Source organism: Myxocyprinus asiaticus, chromosome 13 (genome assembly GCF_019703515.2).
Source record: "Myxocyprinus asiaticus isolate MX2 ecotype Aquarium Trade chromosome 13, UBuf_Myxa_2, whole genome shotgun sequence".
In the NCBI taxonomy this organism is placed as follows: domain Eukaryota; kingdom Metazoa; phylum Chordata; class Actinopteri; order Cypriniformes; family Catostomidae; genus Myxocyprinus; species Myxocyprinus asiaticus.
Window position 1 is genome coordinate 48,787,700 of NC_059356.1, and position 25,144 is coordinate 48,812,843.

General features: G+C 40.8%; 2 protein-coding genes across 3 annotated transcripts in view; both read left to right on the top strand.

Moving 5' to 3' along the window:
• Nucleotides 1–11,334: 11,334 nt before the first annotated feature.
• LOC127449869 (nuclear factor 7, ovary-like) lies at nt 11,335–18,758 on the top strand. 2 transcript variants are annotated; one of them, XM_051713481.1, is made up of 7 exons: nt 11,335–12,609; nt 12,751–12,846; nt 12,944–13,177; nt 13,257–13,279; nt 13,349–13,467; nt 16,480–16,886; nt 17,403–18,758. In XM_051713481.1, exons 1-7 carry the CDS (start codon nt 12,367–12,369, stop codon nt 17,490–17,492), a joined length of 1,212 nt encoding a protein of 403 aa, XP_051569441.1. In that variant the 5' UTR covers nt 11,335–12,366; the 3' UTR covers nt 17,493–18,758. The 2 variants fall into 2 exon arrangements, with proteins under 2 accessions (XP_051569441.1, XP_051569440.1); XM_051713480.1 differs by having other exon boundaries at nt 11,337–12,609; nt 16,480–18,758.
• Nucleotides 18,759–22,574: 3,816 nt separating this feature from the next.
• LOC127449829 (transforming growth factor beta receptor type 3-like) overlaps nt 22,575–25,144 on the top strand; it is a 30,372-nt gene continuing 27,802 nt past the window's right edge. Inside the window, exons 1-3 of the mRNA XM_051713412.1 lie at nt 22,575–23,644; nt 23,744–23,848; nt 23,940–24,020. The gene's annotated coding sequence lies outside the window, so the exon portion shown is untranslated. The remainder of the gene's footprint in view (nt 23,645–23,743; nt 23,849–23,939; nt 24,021–25,144) is intronic.

Genomic DNA, 25,144 nt, shown 5'->3' on the forward strand with positions numbered 1-25,144 from the left:
TTTTCCTGTTTGTTTTTTCATTTTGTGTGGCATAATGGAAATGGATCTCTGCTGAAATTGTCTTTATTCCAGATGGTATTTTAATGAAATGACAGTTAGTGTTCATGGTCTATGATCCCCTCTTCTATAGCATGCCCCACACCCTAAAAGCAAAACAGGACAGGGACCCCTCCCTAAAGTCCAACACATTAGGTTTAGTTTAGACACTTCCACTGCATGCCATCCATGGGAAGGATTTATGGAATTCAAGAAATGGCCGTTTTCTTTTTGTGTCATTATACTAATGCACACACACACATGTTGGTGCAGCTATACTTATGAGGACTCTCCATAGACATAATGAATTTTATACTGTACGAACTATAGATTCTATCCCCTAACCCTAACCCTACCCCTACCCCTAAACCTAACCCTCACAAAAAACATTCTGCATTTTTACATTTTCAACAAAACATTATTTATTACGCGATTTGAATTATGGGGACACTAGAAATACCCTCATAAACCACGCAAACACACGTGCACACACAACACACACTCATGCTCCAACATTCCAAAACCTGCCTCAGTGTTGATTAGGTATTGAAGGTGTGTCAGAGAAACTGTCTTTCCCTTCCATCTCTCTCTTATCTTCTCATAGCAGGTACACCCTCTTCTTCTCCTTGGTCTACCTGCCATTAAAATAATTTCAAAATCATTTCATATAAAAAAATATCTGGATGTGAATTAAACCCTAAAATGCTGTTTATGCTTGATTGAGGCCTTTCAGTCCAACAGATCTGTTTCCAGTTGTTGCAGTCACCAATTATTGGAACTGTAGCTTAGTTTAAACTAGGCCTGTCAATCGATGAATTTTTTTTAATTGAATTAATAACATGATATGCTGATTAATTAATTAATTAAATGCATATGTAATAATTTCCTGAGAAAGGCCCTCAAATTACAATAATTCAACATATAATTATTAAATAATACTAAATAGTTATATTTAAATAAGTATAATATATATATTATAAATATAATAATTCAAATAATTAAAATGCATTACATTATTGTGGCAGACGAGTAAAGAATTGAGAAGACGATGCAAAAAGTGGCTTTAGAAGGCAAAATATTGTTTATTTCCACATTATTGAACATAAGCCTGTCATTGAGATAGTCCACAGCAATCCATTTTCCAATTTCATCAATCTGTCTGAGATATATTTATTAAAAGGGCTTTTCTAAGGATTCGTCAATGTACACATGCTTCAGACATACAGTTTATGAACGTAGACCTTCCTTTGGTTGTTTCGCATCATAGACAAAGCGTTTTTAGCTTGCTGTGTCAAGTAAAATGTATACTGAAACGTAGAAAAACAGGCTTAGAGATCCCTGCATTCAGTGTCCAGCTGCGTTTCATCTTAAGAATGCCTGAATTAACACTTTAAACCGACAGCCCTAGTTTATACAGTATGTGAAATCATGTCTGATGAGAAATGTGTTCTTCAGAAAAGCCATGGTCGGTGTGCTCTCTCCAAATTTCCAGAAATTAATTATTTCAATTAAACGATTAATTAAAAACTTGTGTTTAATTAATTTTTTAATTAATTTATTTTTATATGTTTTGTTTCATTTGGTTATTTGTATGTATTTATAATTTATATATTATAAATATGTATTATAATTTAAATCTAATACATATTATTTATGATATTATTATTTAAATGTGTTTTAAGACAGTGTTGTTTACACTAACAGCCAAAGTCAGTTCCACTGCATATGGGTTTTCTGTGTTTTTTGAAGCCCAGGTACTTTGTCGAACAGTCAGCCAACTCTTCAGTACATACAATCTATTTAAAAACTCTGTTCATATAATCTCTTCATTAAACTTCATTATAGTGACCACATGTCCAAAGCTCATATAACATCCCATAAATTAAATTAAGAGGTTTGCTCTGTTTCTGTAAACAGTTAAAATATTAAAAGTCAGAAGTACTAAACAGTTCTGTTGAATCTCACTGGTGAAACCATTGATTGTGAGTCACACAATCCCACCTATGACTTAATACAATTTAAAGGGATAGCTCACCCAAGAATGAACATTCAGTCATCATTTACTTACCCTCATGTTGTTCCAACCTGCATGGCCTTTCTTCCATGAAACATGAAAAGAGATTTTAGGAAGAATGTTCGCCTCAGTCACCTTCCGGTGATGTAAATGATGACAGAATTTACACTTTTGGGTGAACCTTTGTGTGATGGTTTACAGAATGAAGGAAGGATGTGTGGGAAAACTCAACTCCTGTGTCTTTGTTAACTGACTCCTCTGACTTTATGAACAGTTTCATCTATTTTTTTGTTGTCTGCATGTTCCTCTTCTTGTCTGTGCTTTTCCTCTGCTCCTGTTTGATCACACCCTTCATCGTAACAAATTCCTCTGTCAGTAACGCATATTGCAAGTGCTTTTGAATGTCCACAGGGACACCTGGGAACAGTATGCACACTGGTGAGCTTCCACTGAGCCAACAGGAGAACAGTAACCATCCAATACTAACCCAAGACATGAATGACAATAACTATATTGCCCCGCTACCCAACACCTACAGGCTCCCACAGCCTCGGACCAACATTTGGTCAGTAGAGCCTCGCAGGTTGCCTGCTGATGCTCCTCCGAGGACCCCACAAACTGTGCAGGTACCAAACAGGCAGATGCGCCGGTTAGAGCAGCACAAGCTGCAGCTGCGGCACATTCGGCAGCATCAGGAGCATGAACGGCGGCAGCGCCTGTGTCTGGAGGAGGAACGGCAACGGCAGGAGCAACAGAGGGCACTGGAGAGGCAACGGTGTGAGTTGCTTCAGTTACAGCTGCAACAGCAGCAGCAGGAACACCGGCTCCGCAGGCAGCTCCTGCAGCGGCAACTGGAAATGGAGCAGCAACAAAGACACAAACAGCAGCAGCAACAGTTAAAAGGACAACTGCCTTCTTTGCTGCTGTCACCCTCAACTGGACTCTGCACCATCTATGAGGCAATGGAGACCAGCGAGGAGGAAGATGAGGAGACTGAGAATGGATCTGCTGGAAACAAAGAATCCTCCAACCTTAACGGAAAATCTGTCCTGACCGACTTGCCTCTGAGAGTCGCCAATGGAAACCTTCGTCGACCGCCCCCACAGGAGCTGGACTGGAACACGAAACTAGAAATGGTCCAGCAGCTGATTAACCAAGCCTTGCTTCTGGCTTGTGATGATGGCTGTCCACCACTCCTTTACCTGCCAGGGCAGGGAGGGGGCATGTTAAGCCCTCTAGAGAGCAGCCTGTGGCCACATATCATGTCCCACTTTGACTCATCAACAGCGAAAGTCGCCTCCGTCAGTAGTTACTCCCCCAGGAGCCGAGGCAGCAGCCCACAAGGTGACTGGACTGTGGTGGAACTGGAGACACATCATTGAGAGTCCCAGCTCCATTTACCCCAACATCTGCACTAGTAATATCAATGCCCTATCTCAAAATTTTATAGAAACTCTATACTGTCCTATAGCTGCGCCTGCATTCTACATGTGTGCCAAATTTAACCCATAACCCTTGTTATGACGCTGTCATTTGTACTGTACTTCTTTCACAAGATTTGCTTTTCTGTAATTGGTGTCTGTGGTCAGTATGTTCTGAATGCAGTAACTTTGAGTTTTCAGTATTTAAGCAAGCACGTTACCAAAGAATTCGTTCTCTGTATTTAAAAAAATCACGTATAACTTCCAACCTAGTCTCAACCTAGAATGAACATTACTATAACAACATTTTTGCAAACTATTACTACCCAAGTTTTACGTTTCGCGGCAATTTCTTCGTGAAATGAACACTAGAGCCACTACAACTACTATGTGTTTTATTCACTTTCACACAAATCGCAAGTAGAATGGCTGATTATGACTTAACAAACACTTATTTTTTGCACAACACTGCCATGTTATGATATCGAAACACTTATAACACATCATTTGAAAAGCAACACATTTTAACACTTGTATTACAGACTCACCTCCATTTGCACACTTATTCCAATGGGATTATCTTGCACAGTAGCTCACCTGATAAGAGCGTTGGAATTCGGTCTCTGAAGAGCGCCGTTCGAGTCCAGCCAAAACACGCAACCTGACACATGAGATAAAGTGTCATTGAAAAGACACAAGGTGCCCCTGCTAGACATTTCACTAGGAAACTGCAGCGGAACATGTAATGAAGCACATAATTTTGGTTTGCAAATGTTGCCACGGTCACGTAATGTTCATGAGATCAGGCTGATAATTTTTCTTCCACAAACATCATGCACACCATCATGGCGTTTTATAAATGTGTGTATATTCTGCGCCATTAGTGTCACCAAATAAATTGTAAAAACAATCACTGTTTTCAAACAGATACCCCAAAACTGCCCTAATCATCCACTGGTTGTACAAATAGATAGTCCAGCCCCAAACTCACACCATTGGTCGAGCTGTTTCGGGCTGGACGGGCCACTCATACAAACGGAGGAATGTGTTGATCAAGCCACTTTAGCTGGGTTTCCATCCATGAATTTGAATGTGAATTTTGATTATACTGCGTAAAAAATCCTGGTTGGAAACACCAAGATGTGAATAAATCTCCAAAATGCGCATAAAACATGAGCTCGCTTGAGGTGGATATATTTTTTAATTCAAAAAGAAGACATACACAAAAATTACGATGAAAACACATTTACTGAAAATATTCCTAGATGTGCATACAAAAAGTCACATGACTGCCTCAAGAAGCCATGTGACTAAATAATTAGCTCATAATTAGACTAACTGTTGCTCCGGTCATTTTGAAATGCTGGAGCCAAACCCTGTCATCAAACTGATTGGCTACAATTAGCTCCCAGAATTTCCTGACATTTGTTTTAGGTATCTGCCGCGGATTGCAAGCAAACATGAGGTTTTACATTTACTGTAATAAAAGAGCCAGAGTGGCTTCAACTTCCATTTCCACTTATATTTTGTACTAGTTTACCCAGAAGTGATGATTTGTTCTCTTGAACACATGGGATGGAAACGCTGCTTTATTGTTTTTGCAATGTTCCTATTTTTCACATAAATTAAATTCATAACTTGGATGGAAACATAGCTAGTGTTACACTTTTAGGTGAAATCAACATACAAATAGTTTACTTATAGTTGACTCTGCACATTAGGTGATACATGAAAAAAAAAATAACATTGAAAAACAATTACACACATTAATGCTTTAATACATCTGTTACTGTGATGTCCAGACTATACAGGCCATATAACTACAATTTGTGTCAAATATGCTAATGTTTAGGTTTATCATTGTAACTGTTTGTCTTTAGTTCAGATTTAATGGTGAATATAGTTGCCTGTCTGTGTAATGGATATTTTGACATTTGTACGTAGCAAACTCGTAGGTAACTGTGAATGATTGGCAGCAATTAGATTATGTTTTGTACTTTGTTGATTATTGTGTAATGCATTGTTGTTGTTGTATGAGAGCTGTTGACGTGATGGTGCTGTAATGGCTCCAGCATGGCTTCAGAAAGAGCTGCTCTGTTTGCACTTCACTCTTCTGGAGACGAGGATTTCTGCTGTAGGGAATCTGTTCTCCCAACATTCCTGATGCATTACCTCATTTCCTGGGTCCCTCTGTTTCAATGGGTTTCTTGGGCTACTGATGATGTCATGGCAACAAGGAAAAAGGAGGTGTCTAAAAGACACATGAGAGAGAAGTGGAGGGTGGGAAGGTTGTTGTCCACACCACAGACACGAAGCTCTTGTGAATGAATGGTTTGCTGTCAATCTGATTTGCAGTTAATTATAATTATTTATAAAGTTATATAGTAGATGCAGTGTCTACCAGAGTGTTGGGAGTGTGTGTGTTGTCGACAGTGGTAAAGTTGAGTCTTAACATGTACGGTCTCTGTTTTATTTAATACAGCACTTTAGATAGTAATGATACAGAGATGATACAAAGGAAAGGAAAATGTTTTGAAGAGGTCATTTCATACATCATTTTATTAACTTTTTGCTAGATGTCCATTTAAAATAGTCTTTTCATGGTCATTTTCCATGCGTGCTCTCTCTCTCTCTCTCTCTCTCTCTCTCTCTCATAATTAAACAGCCTGATTTTGAAACCTTTTTTTTTTTTACAGAAGGATATGCAGAGTGTCAGGTGCTACAAAGGCAGGAACAGCATGAGGTCTGACAGAATGTACCACATATTATCATTAATTCTTCTGGTTTTTAGGGAAAATAGTATTAATCCTGCTTTCTCCTTATTACCTCACCGTGACTGGCTGGGTAATAATAATATGTTTATTTTATATAGCACCTTTCTTGAACCCAAGGTCACGTTACACAAGAGCAAGTACATGAAATACAGCAAATGGACAGATAACACATACACTAAAATAAAAAATAAAAAACCTCATTAACAAGCAGCCGAGAGATAACACTGAGTGAAGAGATGAGTTTTTAGATGTAATTTAAAGGAGGAGAGAGTGGTGAGTTCCCGAAGGGGTTGTGGGAGAGCATTCCAAAGTCGAGGAGCAACATTCATAAATGACCTTCCTCCCATTGAAGACAACCTGAACTTCGGGACAAACAGGAAATTTGCACCAGTAGACCGTAGAGTGCGAGTGGGAATATAAGGGCGAAGAAACTCAGTGATGTACTGAGGAGCAAGTGTGTGAAGAGCCTTGAAAGTTATCAACAATATATTGTATTGAATGCGAAAGGTAATTGGTAGCCAGTGGAGCTGTCGCAGAATGGGAGTGATGTGTGGAGACTTTTCACTGGAAGTAAGAACTCTTGCTGCAGAACTTTGGATGTATTATAGGTGATTTAGGATCTTAGTGGGTAAACCAAAGAAAAGTGAATTACAATAATCCAATCTAGAGGAAATGAATGCATGGACTAGTGTTTCTGCATCGTTTGTTTTGAGTTCTGGATGGAGATGGGCAATATTGCGTAAACGAAAAAATTATGCCTTTATAAAATGTTATTAACATGAGCCTCGAAGGTGACTGATGTATCAAAAATCACGCCAAGGTTACGAACAGCGAGAGAGGGCTTAATGGCAGTATCCTCAACATCCAAAGTAAGGTCTGAACAGCGTGATACCAATGATTTGGGGCCTATTCTCAAAATCTCAGTCTTCTCTGCATTGAGCTTCAAGAAGTTGCATCCAAACAATGTCTTAAATCATGGAGCACACAGATAATGATGGTGTTGAGGAGCTATAACTAACATAAATCTGGGTGTCATCCACATGACAGTGGAAACTAAGGGCATGTTTCCATATAATTTCACCAAGTGAAAGGACATAAATTACAAAAAGAAGGGGGCCCAGCACTGACCCTTGAGGAATCCCTCTTAAAACAGAAGCAATTGTTGATTTGTAATTCTGTATTGAGAAAAATTGTAACAGTGTAAAAAGCTGAGCTAAGATCAAGTAGAAGAAGAATGTCGAGTGAACCTGTGTCTGCAGAAATGAGAAGGTCATTTACTACCCTTAATAGAGCTGTTTCCGTGCTGTGTACTGGGCGAAAACCTGACTAAACAATTGGGTAAAATTTATGATCACTCAGTTGACATCATAATCGTTTGAATACGGGCAGTCTTGTGTTGATTTTATCTCTGTGCTGCCACATTCCTGAGGTTCAGAGTCATTTTTGCAGCTTAGTTTCAATAAATGCACTTTTCATGATAACTCCAGGACAATGTAATGTTATTTATGTGTTAATTGGTTGACTGGCAAAAGTAATTTTTACTACAACAAGTGGTAACGTATCCTCAACTTACAATCCTTGGAACAATGTTTTACTTACCTCCACGTCACCCGTTCCACCTGCCCTGTTACCATCCTTCTGCGCTCGCTCGCTCTCTCTCTCTCTCTCTCTCTCTCTCTCTCTCTCTCTCTATAACCTGATTGCAGAAATCGAGGAATCCTCCACCACAGTCCTGGGCACCAGCTGGTGAGAGTGAATGCAAGCAGACAGGCAACCAACAGATATTCAATCTCGTTCCAACTACACAATAGAGGAGTTAGACTTCACCATAAACAACACATATGTCAACAGTAACAGGGAACAATAAACTGGCCAAGAAGGAGAGGAAACACAAGTAATAAGAAGGGAGTGCAATTAGGAGAAAGCAGGTGGCAGCGGGCATGATACTCATCACTGTGATCAGCATCTCCACGATCGATCAGTGTTCCCATGGAAATGCTGATCACGTGTGCCAGCTCCACCTGTGAGACATGAGGGAGGGAAAAACAAACAACAGTAAGAGCCAGCATACATGCTGGAACCGTGACACATGTATCTTTTAAAATAAAAAAATATACACTTTTGGGCCTTTTTCACATTTCAAGCCTTTATTCAGAAAATTATAGCATTCAGCACCGTAACTGTATTTAAGGACCAAAGAGAACCATTATATTTGTGACCTCAACACCCGTGACCCCCCACCCCCAAAATGGTTTGACCCCCCTATTTTCAAGATGTTAGAGCCTTGGACTGGAGCAATGTGAACTGTAAACCGTCTGAAACTGCAGTTTGTCGGTTATTTATGATTTAATGAAATGAAATGCAGAAAACATCCCAATTACCTGTAATATATTACTGAATAGGTGCCATGAAATATCACAGCTGAATTTGTAAAGCCTCTGGTCTTCAAAATTGTGCATTATCATAGAATATCAAAATGGCCATTAAATTATTTCAATTTATTCTTTTTGCTTGTATGTTTTAATTGATAAAGAACATAGATGGCTGGAGTCTTTGTGTTCTCTCATCTTTTTTTGAGTGTCTGATCCAAGATTTCAGAGAAAGTTTCACTGTTATTTTTTTCTTTTTTTCTTGAAGCTGGCCATCCTGTCTGACCTGCAAACAAACACGCCCACTGGTGATCAGAAACTCTACCTTTGAACAACACTTACCAGGAAGTGACTTCTCTCTTTACTGTTGTATTGACTCTTATCTCATGTTTGTCTAATTTGTTTCCCCCATAAAATCATCAGTGATCAATGAAGAAAGAAGGAAAAGACTTTCAAAAAGGGTTTTTGTGAAGTTTGATTCAGAGTAGACAGCAGATCTTTGGTGATTCTGATAGTTATTCATTCTTGAAAGCAACATTCAGAAAGTGAAAGTAAAGTTCAGATCGTTGGAGCTTTTAGAAACAGTAAACATGGCTTCACTATCTGTGGAAGAATTTTCTTGTCACGTGTGCTGTGAAATCTACAAGGATCCTGTTGTTCTGTCCTGTAGTCACAGTGTGTGTAAAGAGTGTCTTCAACAGTTCTGGAAAGACAAAGAGAACTCAAGAGTGTCCTGTCTGCAGAATACTTTCAAAATATGAACCTCCTCGTAATCTGGCATTGAGGAACTTGTGTGAGTTGTTTGTGAAGGAGAGAAATGATTAGGAGATCTGCAGTTTACACAGAGAGAAACTCAAACTCTTCTGTCTGGACGATAGACAGCCTGTGTGTTTAGTGTGCAGAGATTCAGAGAAACACATCAGTCCAGTATTGATGGGCCAGTACTGCGTTATCACTAAAATTTCCGTTGATCTTGAAAATGTGTTGCACATGTGTCCTAGTCTGATTATTCACAGACTTTAAAGGGAATAAAAACTCTCTCTCCCTGATGAGCTAAATACATTTTATGCTCGTTTCGAGGGAAATAACACCGCCCTCGCGGAGAGAGCTCTCATGGCCAAAGCTACAGAGGTTAGTTCACTCTCCGTCTCTGTAGCGGATGTAACCCGATCCTTCCGATGGGTGAATATCTGCAAAGCCGCGGGTCCAGACGGCATTCCAGGCCGCGTCATCAGAGCGTGCGCGAAGCAACTGGCTGGTGTTTTTACAGACATTTTCAACCTTTCCCTCTCTTTGTCTGTATTCCCCACATGCTTTAAAACATCCACCCTTGTGCCTGTTCCAAAGCAATCAAAAATAATTTGCTTAAATGACTGGCGTCCTGTTGCTCTGACCCCCATCATCAGCAAATGTTTTGAGAGACTAATCAGAGATTACATCTGCTCTGTATTGCCTCTCTCTCTTGACCCGCTGCAGTTTGCTTACCGCAACAACTGCTCCACTGATGATGCCATTGCATCTACAATACACACTGCTCTCTCCCACCTGGAAAAAAAGAACACTTATGTGAGAATGCTGTTTGTAGATTACAGCTCAGCATTCAACACCATAGTGCCCTCCAAGCTAGATGAGAAACTCCGGGCTCTGGGCTTAATCAGCTCGCTGTGCAGCTGGATCCTGGACTTCCTGTCAAGCAGACGCCAGGTGGTTAGAATAGGCAGCAACATCTCCTCGTCACTGACCCTCAACACTGGAGCCCCACAGGGCTGTGTTCTCAGCCCACTACTGTATTCCTTGTACACACATGACTGTGTGGCAACACATAGCTCCAGTGCCATCATTAAGTTTACTGATGATACGACGGTGGTAGGTCTGATCACTGACAATGATGAAACAGCCTACAGAGAGGAGGTGCACACTCTGACACACTGGTGTCAGGAGCACAACCTCTCCCTCAAAGTCAGCAAGACAAAGGAGCTTGTGGTGGACTTCAGAAGAAAAGACAGAGAACACAGTCCCATCACCATCAATGGAGCACCAGTGGAGAGAGTCAGCAGCTTCAAGTTCCTGGGTGTCCACATCACTGAGGAACTCACATGGTCCATCCACACTGAGGCCGTTGTGAAGAAGGTTCATCAGCGCCTCTTCTTCCTAAAACGGCTGAGGAAGTTTGGAATGAACCGCCACATCCTCACACGGTTCTACACCTGCACTCTGGAGAGCATCCTGACTGGCTGCATCTCCGCCTGGTACGGCAATAGCACCGCCCACAACCGCAAAGCACTGCAAAGGGTGGTGCGAACTGCCAGACACATCATCGGAGGTGAGCTTCCCTCCCTCCAGGACATACATACCAGGCGGTGTGTGAAAAAAGCTTAGAGGATCATCAGAGACTCCAGCCACCCGAGCCATGGGCTGTTCTCACTGCTACCATCAGGCAGGCGGTATCGCAGCATCAGGACCCGCACCAGCCGACTTCATGATAGCTTCTTACCCCAAGCAATCAGACTTCTGAACTCTTGATCTCTCACTATCAATATACATCAGCACTGCACTTTAATAATCTTATACTCTCACACTGGACTGTCATAAATTATATTCACTCTTAACAACACACTGGCAACTGACTATCAACCGACAGCCTGAATGTCAATATAGTACAATACAACATACTGTACATTTTATATATACTATATATACTATTTTTATTGTATAATGTGTATTCTATATTGTGTGTATTGTATACTGCATATTGTATATTATTATTTATATATTGTGTTATGTGTAATTATGTGTATATTAGATATGTAAATTGTGATGTGTAAATCTGATGTTTATTGTAAATTGGTATATGTCTCATCACTGTCACGACTGCTATGTTGCTCGGAACTGCACCCAAGAATTTCACACACCATTGCACTTGTGTATACGGTTGTGTGACAATATAAAGTTAAGAAGTGAAGTAAGTTCCACTGGTGAAACTGAATTAAACAGTCATTTTAATTGGCAATAATGACAACAGCTCTGCTCATAAAGCTTAATAGGATGGAAAATGCTAAAGTGGCATTTGAGCAATTAGAGGATCTCTTTTAATAAACTGTGCATTTTCCTCTCTCACTATTATAGATCTTATTCACAGCAGCGTTATCTTTGATTTTTAATAGGAATGACATAGAGGCTGTGAGGGATAGACTTACAGTCTCTTCAGTGGGCTGTACTGCAGTTTAAAGTGTTTTTGGATTGTTCCACAGACAAAACACTGATAAAATATCTGTCCAAGAACATTCAGTATACAAAGAACTCCAGACAACATGAGTTGTGGAAAATCAGATGTAATCTATGAGCTTTATACAGCTTTATACCGTTCGTGCCATTGAAGATATAGTAAGTCTATTCCTCACAGCCTCGATGTCATGCCCATTAAAAATGGGAATGAAAGATGGCGCTAGCATGAATAAGGTCTATTCCTGTACTTTTGTGTTGTGTCTGTTTTTATTTATTTATATATTTATTTTTGTTAAGATTTAGTGTCTGTTTTGAGCCTTTAGGCGAATTCCAAACAGTGTTTTTGCACTCTTGAAGGGCACTGCGGGAAGTGGACACCACAGGAAGCGGTGTTCCAAATGAAAGTGAGCAACTCAAGCCCTCCACGAAAGGCTCTTCCTCTAGCAAAGGGTACATGCGAGGGTCACTTCAAGGAAGTAATTTTACCATTTATGATCACATGACCCTGGGTGGTGTGTCCTCGGTATATGTGTCCCGTCTGCAGGAGAAGATCTTCAAGAGAAGAACCTCCTCATAATCTGGTGTTGAAGAACTTATGTGACTTGTTTGTGAAGGAGAGAAATGAGAAGGAGATCTGCAGTTTACACAGAGAGAAACTCAAACTCTTCTGTCTGGACGATAGACAGCCTGTGTGTTTCGTGTGCAGAGATTCAGAGAAACACGTCAATCACAAATTCAGACCCATCAGTGAAGTTCTTCCATCTTACAAGGTACAACAAACTTCTCTTCATTCATATAAATAAAACAAGAAATTGCTTTAAACAATACTCATCATACTATGTATTACATACATTAACATTTTACAGTATTTACTGAGCATTTTCACAGATTTTCACTTTGTTAAACTGCAGGAGGAACTCAATACTGCACTGAAGTCTTTACAAAAGAAACTGAAACACATTGAATACATTAAAGAAGAGTTTGATAAAGCAGTTCAACACATCAAGGTGAGGATACAGAATGAAGAATCAAACACATTTGGTGATAAATGATGTGATGTGTGTGAATGTAGAGCTGATTGAAGTGAATTTGACGTGATTTCAGACTCAAGTTGAGCACACAGAGCGTCAGATTAAAGAGGAGTTTAAGAAGCTTCATGAGTTTCTCCGAGATGAAGAGGAAGCTACAATCACTGCACTGAGAGAGGAAGAGGAGCAGAAGAGTCAGATGATGAAGGAGAAGCTTGAGGAGATGAACACACACATCTCAGCTCTTTCACACACAATCAAAGACATGGAGGAAATGATGAAAGCCAATGATGATCTGTCATTTCTAAAGGTGACAGTCAAACTCTCATCATTGATTTTTGCTCTTATTGATCATTTGAGGAGATCATCAAGTGTTTTGTCTTTTGCAGAACTTTAAAGTGACAATGGAAAGGTAAGTGTCTCCTCTCTATGGTTGTGAAGTCAAAGTCACTGCAGTACTGACTCCTGAATGTTCTTCCAGAGCCCAGAGATCACAGCCGGATCCACAGATGACTTCTGGAGCTTTCATTCATGTGCCACATTACTTGGGCAACCTGACATTCAGAGACTGGAAGAAGATGCAAGACATTGTCCACAAGAGTGAGTCCACAAAACATCTCTGCTAACACACTTCAAGTGTGACATTTCAATCCACAAAACAGACCAATTATGAAAAAAAAAAAATAAAGTCTGTAATATATTATACTGTAAAGGAATACAGATAGACCCATGAGAGAGACCAGAATGAACAATGAAGTCCAGGAGTCAAAGAGGTTCAATCAGTAGAGACTAAATTACTCCATATTTCTAAAGGCAGAAGACAGAAACATTAAGCAAGTTGAGGATCTAACCTCGAACTAACTTAGATTACAGAAACATCTATTTCAAGTTCAGAGTTCAACTTAGAAACGTCCAAACATGGTTTACTGTTCGACTGCGTGAATGATCATTTAAAAGATTATATTTTTAAACACTAAGTTTAGTTAGTGTGCAGATAAGTGTCAGAGGTGAATCAAATCAAGAGTGCTCTTTAGCTCAGTCACATGACTCTTAAAACTCCATTTAGTACCTGTAAATGATTCGGGCCTCACTGGATAGAACAATACGTCCGAACGCAACAGAGTTATGCTGAAATATTCTTCAGGTTATAAATGCTAAGAATGAATTTGTGTCAGTAAATACATGTGGTACATTAGTGACCTAAACACACTAACAATCTTGCTTAATTTATTCATAATGATTGAGGAATTAATTACAACTTGCATTTGTAATCGTTCTCTGGGTGTCAGGCTGAATGATCAAGCACTGTAATGGCATTCCTGATAGAAATCAGACCCTCAGTCACACCTCAGAGGACAAATACACAAATGACCTGCAACATTCATGATTACACAACAGGAATAAATGTACATGATTAAGAACGCTTTGATCACATTCTGATAACAATTACTAGTGAATATATTCAACTCATCAATAGGCTGAAGAGACAGAGGTAAGCCTCTTCAATCTGTCTTACTGTCACGTATTTATGTGTAGTAGAGATGATGAAGGAGAGGTGATGGATCAAGATGCAGGCTTTTAATGAAGGTGATGAGGATATAAAACAACGTGAAGAAATCAAAGAACCAAACTACACACTGGGAGGCGGCCTCAGGGCTGGGATGGGATCCGGAGGCCTGGGAGGCTGCCACAGAGCAGGGACCGGGTCAGGAGGCCTGGGAGGCAGAGCCGTGGAAGGCTCGAGGGGTGGAGCCATGGGAGGCGGAGCCGTGACAGACTTGAGGGGCAGACCCAGGGAACTTGGTGCCAAGAGAGTAGCTGACGGCTCAAAGGGCCAGGGTGGAGCCGAAGGCTCGGAGGACCGAGGCGGAGCTGGGGGATTGGAGGACTGAGGCAGAGCTGGTGGGACTGAGGACCAAGGCGGAGCCGGAGGGAAGGAGGTCCCTGGAAGAGCCAAAGGTGGAGCCAGGTGACCGACGGACCAAGGCGGAGCTGGAGGGACGAGGGACCCCGGTGACGCCGATTGGCTGACAAACCATAGTGGAGACGAGGGGACGTAGGGCCGAGGTGAGACTAAGGGAATGAAGGGCCAAGGTAGAGTCCAGGGCTTGGAGGGTCTAGGCGGAGTCGGAGGGTTTGAAGTTCCTCCTGTCAGAGAAATCGCAAGTGGCGATGGTCGAGCCGGTGACTTGGGAGGAGCCGGCAGACCAGGAGGAGGAGGAGGAGGAGGAGATGTACTGAGTGGAGCCAGCAGAGGAGGAAGGGCCAAGGCACTGGATGGAACCAGGGTGTCCATGATGCTAGGCAGAACCAGCAGAGGAGAAGGAGTACACTGGGTGGACATAAGGGTGGGAATGGAATCAAGGTCTATAAGTTCTGTGAGAGCAGGCTCTGGGACTGATGGTGCTACAGGCACTGGCTCTGGGACAGTCGAGGCTACAGGCACTGGCTCTGGGACAGTCGAGGCTACAGGCACTGGCTCTGGGACAGTCGAGGCTACAGGCATGGGTGCTGGCTTGTTAACTGTGGCAGGCTTCGAGGGAGGAGCCATGGAATACGTTGGGGCGTCCACTGTGGGAGGAGATTCAAAGTCCTCATCCTCCACACCCACAGTGAAAGGAGAGCCGCTAATTTGTAGAGCCACCTCCACAAACTTGAGCAGCATCCAGTGAGGATCCGCTGGAGGCATTAGCTCCTTTAGTGCACTATTGAGACCAGCCCTGAAGAAAACCACAAGAGAGTGGTCTCCATAGTGCACCAAATTCGCCAGCTGGAGAAACTCATGTAAGTGATCCTCAACTGGATGGTCCCCTTGCTCGAGGAGGAGGATTCTCATAGCCGGAAGATCCATCTTCGTAGGTCAGTTCTTCTGTCATGTATGTATGTGTAGTAGAGATGATGAAGAAGAGGCAGATCAAGATGCAGGCTTTTAATGAAGGTGTTGATGAGGATATAAAACGACCTGGAGAAAACAAAGAACCAAACTACACACTAACATATGAATGTTACACGGACGAGAACTGACAAAAGCTGAACAAAACTGGAGGGTATTTATACAAAAAGTGCTGATGAGGAAATGGAGAACAGGTGAGGATGATGGAGAACAGATGGCTGATGAGGGCAGTGTACCATGAGAAATGTAGTCCGGGGGAAAACTTTAAAATAAGAGTCCTTGGAAAACATGAGGGAGACAGACTGTGACAAATACACTATCCACACTTTTAAATTGATACAGAGATCAACAAGACCATCCTACTGCAAATTTTTCATACATAATATTTAAAGTTACTGTTGTGTGGTATATTTACAGCATGTACTTCAACATTTCTATTTAATGTATTATTTTAAGTATCCCAATATATCAGTTTCTTTTGACACGGGACACACATTTCTAATTTTCTGCAGCATTTAATGTTTGTGTTGGTGTGGTTCACTGTTAGTGATAAATAATTGAGTTTATCTAGTAACAAAATTGACAATAATCACAGAAAATATCTGACAGTGTTTTAGCAATATGACAAGTGTTCATTATTCATAATAATCTGTATATGATTCACTCTTGATCATTATTCATGAGAATAAAATCATCTGTTGATTGTTTTCTCTCATCAGCTCCTGTGATTCTGGATCCAAACACTGCACATCCACATCTGATCCTGTCTGATGATCTGACCAGTGTGAGAAACAGTGAGAACATTCAACCGATTCCAGATAATCCAGAGAGATTTAACTGGTTTGAGTGTGTTCTGGGTTCAGAGGGTTTTAATTCGGGAACACACTGCTGGGATGTGGAGGTTAAAGACAATAGATGCTGGATTGTTGGAATAACTACAAAATCAAACAAGAGGAAGGGATATGATTTCTTTAACACTGATGTCTGGAGTGTGGAGTATGATGAGTTTGGATCATTCCCACTATACCTCAGATATTCCTCCACTGTGTTTCCTGTCACACAGAATCTTGAGCATGTGAGAGTTCATCTGGATTATGACGGAGGAAAAGTGTCATTCTCTGATCTTGTAACTAACACACATCTACACACATTCACACACACATTCACACATACACTCTTGCCATTCTTCTGGAGTTATGATTTCATATTCCCTCTGAGGATTTTACCAATAAAGTGTTTGTAATAACAGAAAATCAAAGTAATATCTGATTTTATTATTATTTCAGTTTATTTCAGGTTAAATATGTAAACCATAATCCAACACACTGTAGACTACACAACTCACATCTCAACAAATAAGATTGTGTATTACCATACAAGATTTCTTAAATCTCATTTATGTCATTTCATTTATGTGCTCGTAACTCGTAATTATGATATTTCCGACTCTACTTGAAGACTGTGCATCTGTCAAGCTAGTAGAACAGAAGGAAAGGATATGATAAACATATTATTATTGACAAGATTTTGACATTACAACAAAATACAGATATTAAATATTCTGTTTTACAAGGAGTACATTTACATTTATGCATTTGGCAGATGCTTTTATCCAAAGTGACTTACAGTGCCCTTATTACAGGGACAATCTCCCTGGAGTAACCTGGAGTTAAGTGCCTTGCTCAAGGACACAATGGTGGTGGCTGTGGGGATTGAACCAGCAACCTTCTGATTACCAGTTATGTGCTTTAGCCCACTACACCACCACCACTCCTACATCCCATTATGGAAATAAACTGTGTTGTGAATGTTGAGTTTAAATGCAGGTTGATGAAGCTTTATAGTGAACATATAGATATATGTAGTGTGTGTGTGTGAGTGTGTGTGTGTGTGTGTGACTGTGTGTGTGTGTGTGTGTGTGTGTGTTGTGTGAGTGTGTGTGTGTGCGTGTTTGTGTGTGTTGTGTGAGTGTCTGTGTGTGTGTGTGTGTGTGTGTGCGTGTTTGTGTGTTTGTGTGTGTTTGTGTGTGTGTTTGTGTGTGTGCGTGTTTTTGTGTGTGTGTGTGTGTACGTGTGTGTGTGTGTTTTTGTGTGTGTGAGTGTGTGTGTGCGTGCGTGTGTTTGTGCGTGTGTGTGTGTTTGTGTGTGTGTGTGTACGTGTGTGTGTGTTTTTGTGCGTGTGAGTGTGTGTGTGCGTGCGTGTGTGCATGTGTGTGTTCGTGTGTTTGTGCGTGTGTGTGTGTTTGTGTGTGTGCGTGTGTGTTTTTGTGTGTGTGTGTGTGTGTGCGTGCGTGTGTTTGTGTGTGTGCATGTGTGTTTGTGTGTACTTATAGTGAACATATAGATATAGACACAAAGAGCGTGTGTATTGATCTGTGTTTCTACACACATGCGTTATCTCAGCAGACAGTGTCTCTCGCTGTCTCCAAGATTCAGGGTAAACAAAGCTTTATTGGCCTAACAAAGATCACAATTTTGACAAAGTGTTCCAGTACAGGTGTTTGAAATTGTTAGAATAGACAATATGGTCGAGTGAGAGTGTTAGATTTCATTTCAGGGATCTAAGAGCGGCTTGCAAGAAATGTGTCTTACATGTGAACAGTCCAGACAAACTCAGAGCCATTTAAAGCAAACTGAACTGAGAAGCTAAAGTGAACCATCTCAGGAGGTTTTCTGAATGCGATTCCCTTATAGTCATAGTGTAAATGCTTTTGTATTGTTTATTGTGAACACGAATCGCTCCAGATTCACTTTATTTACACATTAACAAACTTTCATTAGGCATTTAACTGAGATCCTATCACAACTAAAAGGGACCAGAAAGAGATCTGAGTCCACTTTCAGGACCAGGGACAGTGTGAATGCAAAGTGAACTGGATTCTGTTTTCACTTTATTTGTTCTTTTGTTTGTTTTTTGGTTGGTTCACTTTTTAGTCCACTCAAAGCAGTCTGAGTTTTGTTCTTATAACTAAAGATGTCTGTTTATGAATAAAATGATGACCTGACTTGATATAAAAAAGAAAATTCTTATAATGTGTCCCCTTTGTGGAAAAAGTACACTTAATTGCATAGAATATGCATATGAAATCCAAAAAGCACATAAAAAAAAAAAAAAAAAAAAGTATATTTTCAAGAAATTTCATTTGAATGAATTTAAAAACACTGTTTGGGAATACACTTTCATGAATATGTGTCTTAACACACTTAAGCACACTTTGGAAAAGTACACTTATTTTTAAAGTAAACTTCAGAATATTGTTTTAAAAGCACATTTTAAACCAGTAACATTTAATAGCACTTCAGCGTACTCTGCCTGACATATTAATACATATTTAAACAAAAGTATACTTGATTGTAATGTCAGCTTTAGTGTGCTACTTGCTAATTACATTTAAAGTCAACACCTTTTAAATTGCACTTCAGTATGCTTTCAAAATATATACTACATTCATGTATCATACTCTGTAGGGTAATTCAAACTAAATACACTATATTGCCAAAAGTATTCGCTCACCCATCCAAATAATTGAATTCAGGTGTTCCAATCACTTCCATGGCCACAGGTGTATAAAATGAAGCACCTAGGCATGCAGACTGCTTCTACAAACATTTGTGAAAGAATGGGCCGCTCTCAGGAGCTCAGTGAATTCCAGCGTGGTACTGTGATAGGATGCCACCTGTGCAACAAGTCCAGTCGTGAAATTTCCTCGCTACTAAATATTCCACAGTCAACTGTCAGTGGTATTATAACAAAGTGGAAGCGATTGGGAATGACAGCAACTCAGCCACGAAGTGGTAGGCCACGTAAAATGACAGAGCGGGGTCAGCGGATGCTGAGGCGCATAGTGCGCAGAGGTCGCCAACTTTCTGCAGAGTCAATCGCTACAGACCTCCAAAGTTCATGTGGCCTTCAGATTAGCTCAAGAACAGTGCGTAGAGAGCTTCATGGAATGGGTTTCCATGACCGAGCAGCTGCATCCAAGCCATAAATCACCAAGTGCAATGCAAAGCGTCGGATGCAGTGGTGTAAAGCACGCCGCCACTGGACTCTAGAGCAGTGGAGACGCGTTCTCTGGAGTGACGAATCACGCTTCTCCATCTGGCAATCTGATGGACGAGTCTGGGTTTGGCGGTTGCCAGGAGAACGGTACTTGTCTGACTGCCTTGTGCCAACTGTGAAGTTTGGTGGAGGGGGGATTATGGTGTGGGGTTGTTTTTCAGGAGCTGGTCTTGGCCCCTTAGTTCTGTTGAAAGGAACTCTGAATGCTTCAACATACCAAGAGATTTTGGACAATTCCATGCTCCCAACTTTGTGGGAACAGTTTGGGGATGGCCCCTTCCTGTTCCAACATGACTGCGCACCAGTGCACAAAGCAAGGTCCATAAAGACATGGATGAGCGAGTTTGGTGTGGAAGAACTTGACTGGCCTGCACAGAGTCCTGACCTCAACCCGATAGAGCACCTTTGGGATGAATTAGAGCGAAGACTGCGAGCCAGGCCTTCTCGTCCAACATCAGTGTCTGACCTCACAAATGCGCTTCTGGAAGAATGGTCAAAAATTCCCATAAACACACTCCTAAACCTTGTGGAAAGCCTTCCCAGAAGAGTTGAAGCTGTTATAGCTGCAAAGGGTGGGTCGACGTCATATTAAACCCTATGGATTAAGAATGGGATGTCACTTAAGTTCATATGCATCTAAAGGCAGATGAGCGAATACTTTTGGCAATATAGTGTATGTTATTGTCTTAATACTGCTTAATACAATAAAAATACTCCATAAAACATAAAGGGCTCTATTTTCATGAGCGCGCAAAGTGCAACGACAGTGCGCAACGTCTTATCCAATTTTCATGAGAGCGCTAATTCAAAGTGCAGTTTTTGTGCAAAGCGCAAGTGGCCGTGGATGTGCGTGATTGCACAACTGTGGGTGTATGCATGCAAACAATGGGTGTATCGTATGTTAATGAAGTGGCACAAAGCACAATTTGCTATTTTCCTGAGAAATAGGTTGTTGCACTAAGACGTGGTTTGAAAACTCAGTTCCTGCATTTGCAGTTTGGAGATTCCACCAGCAGGTGTTCACAAAGTTCATGTCCAAACTCTGAATATAGTGGAACATCAAATTATGTCCCTGACAATCACTGTTTAGTCATTTTATGAAACAAAAAAATGTATGAGATTTGTCTTAAACTATCTACAGGTCATGGTATATTTTTCAATTATTATTATGTGTAAATTTACAATTATATTTATGGTCTAATTTGTAGGTCTAAAGGTATTTTTCCACCTATTGTTGCAGAGTGATTTTTAAGTCACTACGAAACAGGCCGGTGGAAGAAGCCGGAGAGAGTAAAATGTTTTGAATTGGTAGGCTTTGATTTTTTTGACCACTTCATTATTTTGATTATATTTTCATATCGTTTGAAGTGTAATTTCAATTTAGAAATATATATACTTATGTACTCTATATGCATATATATGTGTATATATACAAATCAGTATATGTAATAAGTAATGATTCTTCATAAGTTGATTAAAAGTCAATATATTTCAAATAAAACTTTAGAGTGTTTTAGCTAGATTAAAACAAAAGCATACTTGTGTGATATGTTAGTGATAATGTACAGGGTGATCTGGACCCCAGCACGAAGCAGATATAATCCTGAGGGGGTTTAGTTACTGTACATTATCCTGCTTATTACACAGCTACTAACCAAATAAATAAATACATGGATATAAAAGAAATATATGACCACTGGATAGTGCCATTGACCAATTAGAATAGAGTATTCCAGAGATTTACATAGTTGTGGTGTTGCAGTGCAGCTGAATGGTAGCACAGGAAACACTGTCAGTGTATTTTAGTACTGTGTTCCATCTACACTGGTGGAAGAATGCTCATTCAAGGACCATTTATGGCACCAAAACTCATGAAAATAATTCGACCTGATATTTTTGTCAAATGGAAGTGGTTCTCGGTTCCCAACTCTACTACACATAACATACACTGGCACAGTTAAACACACCTGGTTAATATGTGTGTGTGTGTGTGTGTGTATATGTGTGTGTGTGTGTGTGTGTGTGTGTGTGTGTATGTGTGTGTGGTGTGAGTGTGTGTGTGTGTGTGTGTGTGTGTGTGGTGTGAGTGTGTGTGCGTTTTGTGTGAGTGTCTGTGTGAGTGTGTGTGTGTGTGTGTGGTGTGAGTGTGAGTGTGTGTGGTGTGAGTGTGTGTGCGTTTTGTGTGAGTGTCTGTGTGAGTGTGTGTGTGTGCGTGTGTGTGCGTGCGTGTGTTTGTGTGTGAGTGTGTGTGTGTGTGTGTGTGTGTGTGTGTGTGTGTGTGTGTGGTGTGAGTGTGTGTGTGTGTGTGTGTGTGAGTGTGTGGTGTGAGTGTGTGTGCGTTTGTGTGTGAGTGTGCGTGTGTTTGTGTGTGTATGTGTGTGTGTGGTGTGAGTGTGTGTGTGTGTGTGTGTGTGTGTGAGTGCATTTTGTGTGTCTGTGTGAGTGTGTGTGTGTGTGTGTGTGTGTGTGTGTTTGTGTGTGTTTGTGTGTGAGTGTGCGTGTGTGTGTGTGTGTGTGTGTGTTTGTGTGTGTGTGCTTGTGTGTGTGTGTGTGTGTGTGTGTGTGTGTGTGTGTGTGTGTGTGTGTGTGTGAGTGTGTGTGTGTGTGTGGTGTGAGTGTGTGTGTGGTGTGAGTGTGTGTGCGTTTTGTGTGAGTGTCTGTGTGAGTGTGTGTGTGTGCGTGTGTGTGCGTGTGTTTGTGTGTGTTTGTGTGTGAGTGTGCGTGTGTTTGTGTGTGTGTTTGTGTGCGTGTGTTTGTGTGTGTGTGCGTGTGTTTGTGTGTGTTTGTGCGTGTGTGTGTGTGTGTGTGTGTGTTTGTGTGTGTGTGTGTTTGTGTGTGTTTGTGTGTGTGTGTGTGTGTGAACTATGCTCTGGCACAGTTGTGTCACCCACTGTGATCCAGTATTGGATGAAAAGCGTGAATACATTTGCATGTAGGCGTGAGTTACGACTGCCGCATTCCGATTTGATTTATCATACCATAATAACATCATAGATTAACATATGCCAAATGACAACTTACATTGCTTGACGTCACAGTAAAAACATGAGTGGAAAGTATTTTGCCACATTAAGTTTGTGACCAATGACCGGTGGCTGCAGAACCAGTCCGGATGACTGACGTGATCGCCATGGAAACGACACTACATGATGAGCTCATTCAGTGCGTGTTTGAGCAGCTGTCTCGTCTCATAAGAGATTGACCAGTAAATTTGAACATTTACATTTACATATTTACACATTTGCTGTATAATACAGACAATGTAAACATCTTTGCCCTGTGAAAAAGTGCGGGGGACGAACTTAGGTTTTATTGAAAGTGAGAGGGACACATCCCCCGCGTATTCTACGCCCATGATTGTTACAAACCGCGCTGCTGGATCACACCATTCTGAAAATGACACACAGTGTGTTTGGAGTGGAATACTAACACATACTGCATACTGCACAGTGTATACTACCTAGAATTTAAAATAATAGTATGTGAAACAGTATGCAGTAACAGATGCTTCAAACTTTAGTAAACTACATTGTTAACATCATTGCATTACACATTTGAATTAATGAGCGGTGTCCAGTTATCATCTCATCAATATCTTCGAGTATTGTGCTGTTTTTTTTAAACCCAATAACATGTCCATGTCTTCTATGTAAGAATGGGTTTTGGTGACAGGACGAGCACATTCTGTGGTACTCCAGAGTTTCCGGCTCCAGAGGTTCTGACCGACGTGTCGTACACCAGAGCCGTGGACTGGTGGAGTCTCGCCGTTCCCATTTATGAGATGCTGGTTGGCGAGGTTATGAGATAAAGACACTAGCACATACAGTATGTGACCTCAAATGGGTCTTTAAAGGTTCCTCTTGTACAGGCTGGAATACGACTTAGTCACTAACACTGTGTGTGTGTGTGTGTGTGTGTATTCAGTCACCGTTCCCAGGTAATGATGAGGAGGTATTTGCCAGCATTGTCAATGATGAAGTACGTTACCCAAGATTCCTCTCCAGTGAGGCCATTGGCATCATGAGACGGGTGAGCCCCGCCTATTTACTCCCCACCGCTGTTCTCTGATTGGCCGGGTTTTTGTTGATTGACAAGCGTTCCTTTTGTTGTCTATTGGCAGTTGCTGAGGCGCAGTCCTGAGAGGCGACAGGGCTCCAGTGAGAGAGACGCTGAGGACATAATGAAACAGCTTTTCTTTAGGGTATGAAGAACTTTAAATCCACAAGCCACTACTTTTTGCACAGCGTGTGTGATGCAAATCCCGCAAACTGAAGTATACTTTGACATTTCCCGTGCAGTATAAACAGAATACTGCACTATTTTTTAAGAATAGTATCTGAAACTGTACACATTATACAATGATAAACTGTAGTATCCTACATTGTTGTCACATGGCCACATTATATTGTATGTTTTATTCAGTGAATAGTGACATAAATACGGTTATTTTGCATTTTGAATCCAATTTTGTGTAAAACGTCTTAGCTCTCGACAGTCTGCTTAAATAATGATTTAAGAAAAAGGATGTTAAAATCACAGTTGTATACTACATATAGAAAAGTTGCATGCTGTGCACAGTGCATACTGCAAAAACAGTAAAAGTAGTATGCTAGTATACTATTCTGAACATAGTCACTGACTGGAATTTTGTTAATGGGAGTCTGATGTCTATCAAGGTTCAGTTTTATGGTATTGATGTCCCCAGTGAAATGTCTCATAAAACTCCTTTTGTCTCTCTATTTCTGTCTTATGATTTTCTGTTTTAACTTGTGCATCTGCACGCTACATTTGATCCAGACTGTGAAGTGCTGTAATGCACACATTCAACCACACAACGGCGCCAGAGACATTTTTAATTCAGGTGCATGTACAGTGCATCCGGAAAGTATTCACAGCGCTTCACTTTTTCCACATTTTTATGTTACAGCCTTATTCCAAAATGGATTAAATTCATTATTTTCCTCAAAATTCTACAAACAATACCCCATAATGACAACGTGAAAGAAGTTTGTTTGAAATCTTTGCAAATTTATTAAAAATAAAAAAATGAAATAAAATCACATGTACATAAGTATTCACAGCCTTTGCTCAATATTTTGTTGAAGCACCTTTGGCACCAATTACAGCCTCAAGTCTTTTTGAGTATGATGCTACAAGCTTGGCACACCTATTTTTGGGCAGTTTCTCCCATTCTTCTTTGCAGGACCTCTCAAGCTCCATCAGGTTGGATGGGGAGCGTCGGTGCACAGCCATTTTCAGATCTCTCCAGAGATGTTCAATCGGGTTCAAGTCTGGGCTCTGGCTGGGTCACTCAAGGACATTCAC